Source organism: Dicentrarchus labrax, unplaced genomic scaffold (genome assembly GCF_905237075.1).
Source record: "Dicentrarchus labrax unplaced genomic scaffold, dlabrax2021, whole genome shotgun sequence".
Taxonomy (NCBI): Eukaryota; Metazoa; Chordata; class Actinopteri; family Moronidae; genus Dicentrarchus; species Dicentrarchus labrax.
In genome coordinates, this window is record NW_026136704.1 from 18,835,684 (window position 1) to 18,842,492 (window position 6,809).

At 35.1% G+C, this 6,809-nt stretch overlaps 1 protein-coding gene across 1 annotated transcript; it reads right to left on the reverse strand.

The window, feature by feature from the left end:
- Positions 1 to 285: 285 nt before the first annotated feature.
- im:7138535 (uncharacterized protein LOC797998 homolog) lies at positions 286 to 3,818 on the reverse strand. The gene is made up of 8 exons (XM_051397707.1): positions 3,648 to 3,818; positions 3,303 to 3,409; positions 2,707 to 2,832; positions 2,309 to 2,562; positions 2,140 to 2,220; positions 1,929 to 2,045; positions 881 to 1,027; positions 286 to 806 (listed from the first exon to the last, which is right to left on the reverse strand). The coding sequence occupies exons 1-8, from the start codon at positions 3,689 to 3,691 to the stop codon at positions 639 to 641; spliced, it is 1,044 nt and encodes a 347-aa protein (XP_051253667.1). The 5' UTR covers positions 3,692 to 3,818; the 3' UTR covers positions 286 to 638.
- Between the last annotated feature and the right edge of the window lie 2,991 nt (positions 3,819 to 6,809).

A 6,809-nucleotide genomic window follows, 5' to 3' on the forward strand; every position in this document is an offset into this window, starting at 1 on the left:
TGAAATAAAAATCATATGTGAATGTCTCCTTCACTCTGCTACATATAATAATAGATAAAATAATCCCTCTGTCTGTAAGATCTACTCCATTAGGGCCTTTTAGCCTCTCTGATCAGGCTTGTGAAAACAGTCAATAATTGAGAAAATCATTTACACTAGTTTTATGTTTTCTTGCTAAAAATTAAATGATAATTGTTAATTAAAGTGTGTGATTGTGATTGTTTTAAGCATTAAGGCATTATATTATCAATAATGTGCATTATATCACACAAAATAGCAACAATCTTCGGTTTAATAGGTTTAATTTGAGTAAACAAACCTATATATGAATGTGCAAAGCCAAGACATACAAAATTAAGTGTTATTTTTCAGTTCTGTTCTTTCATATTAACAAAAATATCTGGTCATATACCAGTACATTATAGCAATAGCAAGCCTTTTTTTTTAAAGAAATCTACACAGTCAGGTATATCTGTGTACTATAACTAAGAATTATACACACATTCATATCATAAAAATATAAATTATATCATAAATCATATAATTCCACAGCCATTATTTATTTCATAAGGATTTGAATAAAGAAAAATCATCCCTTATTTCTCAAATTAAACAGTAAAGCCAAAGTGAAAGACACATTATTCTCTTTTCCCTTTCTTCTTTTTATCTGAGAATTTACGCCGTTGTTGGTGTCCACCTCCTCGTCCTGATCGGTTTCCTTTCGCTCTTCGATCTTCCCACAGTGGCATTGGTGGCTCAATTTCCCCCGGCCGTCCTCCTCTGTCGGGAACGCTGCCCATCAACGTCTAGTGAGACCAAAAATAAATTAGAAACCATCTGCAACCATCAGAGACATCTTTTTAATTGTTTACAGTTGTACCTTGTAGACGGAGGTGCTTGTTCCAGCCTTGATTGGCTCAATGAAGGACTGATCCTCTCTGGCAGCAATCAGAAGAGACAGGGAGACTCGGGAGGAGCCGAAAAGGGATGAAAGAGGAGGCACTGCGGCCAGCGCCTTACTGCGCTCCTGTAAATAAAAGACAGATTGAACTGGGATGTTTGTTGTTATAATAACACTGTTACAATTATGTTGTGTCCCCAAATCACCTGCTGCAGCAAGAGACCTGATAAGAGTCGAAAGGAACTAAAACTACAACTACTGTATATGAAACTAGGAGGATGAATTGTAATAACTTTGACGGCGCCATCATCAGGTCAAAACTTTGCCAAATACTTTGATTTTTGACTAAATACCTTTAAAACTAATGACTTTCCCATCAGCCTCAGCTGTACTTTGTGCTATTGTGCTAATAAGCAAATGTTAACTTGATAACATGCTAAACTAAGATGGTGAACATGGTAGATATTATACGTGCTTAACTTTATCATTTTAATATTGTCATTGTGAGCATGTTAGCATGCTGATGTTAGCATTTAGCTCAATGCACTGCCACAGTACAACCTCACAGGACGTCTAGTGTGGCTGTAAACTCACGAGTCTTACTTAATAAAAAATGCAGGCTATGTACTGCTTCCTAACTAAGTTAAGTAACTGTTCGGCTAACTGTTTTTTGCTGGTTTTACTCTTTTTGGTTTACTCGATTACTCTGTGGTTCTTCCTTTGGGACTTAATGTTGATCGTTCACTGTGGATATCTTCTTTCTTCCTGACAAACAGCACAATGTAACTAATTTGACAGTTTGTCTATAAAAGCTGTTCAATGTAAAACCAGTTTTTTGTTACTACATTAACTTATTTTCACTGTATCTTTAGTTTAATTCTTATTTATCATATTTCATCTTTTTCCAAATAAAAAAAGACACTGAAAAAAACAACAACAACAACATCAACAACAACTTCATCCACTTTGGTATGACTGTTCTTAAAGGGAGTAAGTTCTAATAGATGCAGTAATATGACATGCCTACCTTTTGTTTTTCTCCCCAAGCGAATGCGTCCAGTGTAACCTGAAAGCGTTTGATCATCATTTGTCGCCGACACTGATAGTCTTCTGACAGCACTTGATTGATCTTTTTAACTTGTGTCTGAGAAACAGAAAGCATGAGAGGTTGAAACGCTCATGTTAGAGTTACACTAGATACTATATGATATACAATTAAGTAGAAACAGGCAACATACCCACTGCTCTCTGTTGAGGCTGCTGTTAAGAAGCGGGTTTGTCATGTCTCCGTTCGGTAGACGGGCAAGCCTGGTCTCCACCTGCATTAAAATAACATTCAAAAACTCCTGTCAGTGCTTCTCAGTTTGTAGTCGTTACATAGCGCTGTCTCTCTTCTATCACACTTACCTCACTCAGCACGTCTTTAAACTGAGAGGAGGCGTCCATGTCAAGAGCGTGCAGCAGTAATATCCATTCTGCCTGCATCTCCGCCTTCCTTCTGTCTTTGTCAGCAACCTCATCTTCATATTCCTCAGCGAGTTCCTGGCTGTGAGCTTCAACTCGCTGCTCTTTTTCAGACTCCTCTTCTGCCGTCTTCTCCTCAGGATGCAGTTCTTTATGCCTGATTATGCGAGCTGCTTCCAATTCTGATACGAGGAACTCTAAAAGATCGAACAAAACTTTTAAGACCCCCTCATTTAATAAGTAGGGCGGGGAATGTACAAGTCCTTGGGCACTACAGTGATCTGCTATTACCTTAAACACAACTTTACAACAGAACCCAGTGGACTCCTATCATTTCTCACCAGTGACTTTGTTGAGGGTGGACGGCTCCAGCACCTCTGAGGTCAGCACAGTGAGGGGAGAGGACATGTTTGACAGTAAACTTCTCAGCTCTCCCACCAACAAGACATCACCGGTGCTGTTTGAGTCTACAAAAAGAAAGAAAAGAAGGAAAGACAAGACAATTTAAATTCCTTAATCCTTCCTCCCTGCAACAATATTTTTCCATTTTCTATTAGAGGTACATTGATATATTGAACTAATTCACTTTAGTTAATATTAGCCTATTGCAGATATTGTTTATTGGTATCCACTCAGTATATATGTTGGCTAATGAACAGAAAGAAACTGCAGTTGAGAAATATCAAATACATATTTAAGGTAGTTTGAAACAAGAGACAAGAGATAGATAGCTAGATACTTTATTCAGGATACAGACAATAAACTGTAACTAATAATAAACCTGAGGAACTCAAAGATTAGATTGTATTTACACAGTTGGAATAGATTTTAGGTTCTCTGAAGAATAATAAATGTAAAAAGCTCAAACTAATTAAAAGACCCTAACCAGATGTGTATATAATTCTGTGTACTTCTCTTAAAGACGTGTAATAAAAACCTCGTAGCTCCGGACAGACCACCCTGAGCTCTGCGGTCAGCCACGTGAGCAGCGGACAGGGAAGTTCGTCACATTTACACCGTGTGAGGCACGAGCCGCCCGGATACCTGAACAGGAAGTAAAGACGACAGGTGAAATTACCTGCCGCGGCTCGGCTAGCGTCCTCATACACTATAAAGGCCACAATACTGATACTGAATCACACATTTAGTTAGATCCCGCTAATGAAACGCTCATGAATCACTAGAGCCTGGAACCTAACTTTAGCTTTGTTGCTATAACAACACATGACAGAATCTGAGTGCGCAGTAAACAACAACATTACGTCAGTTGAACGTTACCCACCCTAGAGCTTGAACCGCTGAAACTGTGCCTACTTCCCTCTGCATTGTCACTATAAAGGTAAACAACTATATATATACACACACATATATCTGGTACAGTAAGCCAGCTCTAGCCTGCTAATAAAAGTTCAAGTGTGTTTTCAATTTGTGCTTCCTCTTTTTACAGTGTTCGTGGTTGGTCACACACCGCCCCCTGCTGGCCGGAGTCTGCACAGGCTCTTTATTAAGTTCATCAAAGTACCAAAGGTAAAGGTGTTTATAAAGGTGTTTATAAAGGTATTTATAAAGGTATTTATAAAGGTATTTATAAAGGTATTTATAAAGGTGTCTATAAAGGTATTTATAAAGGTGTTTATAAAGGTGTCTATAAAAGTGTCTATAAAGGTATTTATAAAGGTGTTTATAAAGGTATTTATAAAGGTGTTTATAAAGGTATTTATAAAGGTATTTATAAAGGTGTTTATAAAGGTATTTATAAAGGTGTTTATAAAGGTATTTATAAAGGTATTTATAAAGGTGTTTATAAAGGTGTCTATAAAGGTATTTATAAAGGTGTTTATAAAGGTATTTATAAAGGTATTTATAAAGGTGTTTATAAAGGTGTCTATAAAGGTATTTATAAAGGTATTTATAAAGGTGTTTATTCTAGTCCATTTCAGAATAATGTTTAATATTTTATTAGATTATAATTATTGATGCCTAAGTGTATATGCTACATATCTTTAATGTTAGGAAAGGTTGGGCCAAACGTAAGTAAGTTATTTTATATACTAAAAGAACAACATTTGCCTTTTTGCTGAAATATAGTGTCATAGATATTCCAATATATATATATATATATATATATATATATATATATATATATATATATATATATATATATACTGAAGTGCAGTATCTGAGTATATTTACTTTAACTTTCCACCACTGAACAATACTACAATACTTTCTATACTTGAAATAATTCATTAAACAATGATATATAAAGTAAAATAAAGACATCATTCTTCTTCTTCTTCTTCTTCTTCTTCTTCTTCTTCTTCTTCTTCTTCTTCTTATTATTATTATTATTATTATTATTATTATTGTTGTTGTTGTTGTTGTTATTATGCAGTTTAGTCATACAATGTTCAAATAGTGTGCTACCATTAATAAAAAGCTTTTTATTTACTACTACTTAAACTTGGCCCAACCTTTACCCTTTAACATTACAGTGATGTAGCATATACACTTAGGCATCAATAATTATAGTCCAATAATATATTATACATTATTCTGAAATATGCTAGAATGGATACCTTTACTTTTGGTGATTTTAAAGATATCACTGACTCTACAAGTATGACATATAAAGAAAAGTCTAATATTATTAAGTGTCTGTGATAATAACTACCCTCTCCTTCCCCCTGAATGCCTCTTTATTGTCATTTTCTAGACTAATTCTGTATATGTCTCACAGTTTCTTTACTTTACCACTTTTTTATCACTCAACTACTTGAGAAAGAAAGGGATGTGTTTTACATCTTTGTCCACTAGGAGGCACTAGAGGTCTGTAATGGACTCCATAGTTAGCTGATGATAAAATAGTACTAGTGTTACTGCCTTTAAAAGTGGAAAATAAAAATTACATTTACTTAAATGTTGTATTTAATTACTATTTACAGTTTATGTATCTTTATACTCCTACTGTTCTCAGAGGCAAATATTGTACATTTCACTACATTTGTCTGACAGCCTTATTTCCAGATCACAGTTTTTCACACGCTTCCTGTCCAGTGAAATCCTCGTATCTTCAATGTGATAAACTGATTAACTGAAAGATTAAATGTTCTCTTTCTGGGTTGAGAACATTTGCCTATGTCTGAAGAGATAAATAAACCCTCTTGGATTATCTGGAAAATGAATCATCACGAAACTGGAAACAGGGCCGTGTTTCTGATCTCACGAAATGTGTTTAACTTTTTAACTCATGCAGGAAGCAGCACTACAAACATATGATGATCCTGTAGAATATGATACATTGCTGTAGATTAAATCAGTGTTTTTTCAGACTGAGGTCTGGGGTCCAACAGGGGTCCTTGAGTAAGTTGTAGGGGATGGAAGGTGGAATAATATTTCATCAATATGTTCTATCTCTCTGCAATATATACAATTTACTTTAGTTTCTTTATTTCCCTGATGTTTGTTCTTCTTTGTGCTATCCGTTGCTGCTGTAACAAACCAAATTTCCCCATTGTGGGATAATAAAGGATTATCTTATCTTATCTTATATAACATTTGAACTGTTATCAATTTTTTTGGGAGTTGGAACAACACGGGAAGATATAGAGTTGGACGTTTTTATTGATTGTAATGTATATTCATCCCAACTTGATCCCTGATTGACTTTGACGACTTTATAACCTTAAAAAATATTAAAATAACTCAGACAAAAATCCTCTCAAATTGGGCTTCAGTGGCCTAATTTGTGTGTAGTTTGTCCCTGAAATGAAAAGTTTAGAATCCCTTGAATTAAACTACCCAATAGTATATAAATTTGTTCAAATGAGCTCAACCTTAAACATCTACAGCAGTAAAATGTAACATACACATTAATGTAGCAGTAATATTAATCCCAAAAACATCATATATAGAAAAGTAAAACACTGACTGGGTACTTTTACTTTTGATACCTTAAATCCTTTTACTTAATTAGGATTAAGGATCTAAATACTTATTCCAACACTTTCAGAGATGGATATAATGATTGGGGCTTTAAACAAAGGAAATCCAAACACTCCCTCCTTTTAATCTATATTATGTAGTGAGAGCTCAGCAAAGTGTTCATGTCCAGTGACCAGTGATCTTTAAGAAACTCCTGATATATAGTATAACTCACCATGTTTTGGCTCTGCTACAGTATTCTCCTCATCTTCATTATGATCAGTATATGTGCCCTTTACTCTGAGTATAATTTGGCACACTCAGCACTCTCAGCACCGTCTTGCTGATGCAGGCAGTGCAGCTAAAGTTTGCTTCAGTAGAGGTGCTTGCACACACAGACAGTGTTATATACACAGCATTATTGTCGTCAGCACTTGATTCTTTGATTTAAAACATCAACCAGGCTTTTATGTGTTGTCGGCTCTGCTTGGGTAGCTTCAAATCAATTTCTACAGAAGCT

Excerpts from the sequence above, each read along its gene's own strand:
- im:7138535 (XM_051397707.1), bottom strand. The coding sequence starts at position 3,691 with ATGCAGAGGGAAGTAGGCACAGTTTCAGCGGTTCAAGCTCTAGG. Across the intron at positions 3,410-3,647 it reads TCAGCGGTTCAAGCTCTAGG|GTATCCGGGCGGCTCGTGCC; the intron begins GTGGGTAACGTT and ends CTTCCTGTTCAG. Across the intron at positions 2,833-3,302 it reads GGTCTGTCCGGAGCTACGAG|ACTCAAACAGCACCGGTGAT; the intron begins GTTTTTATTACA and ends TTCTTTTTGTAG.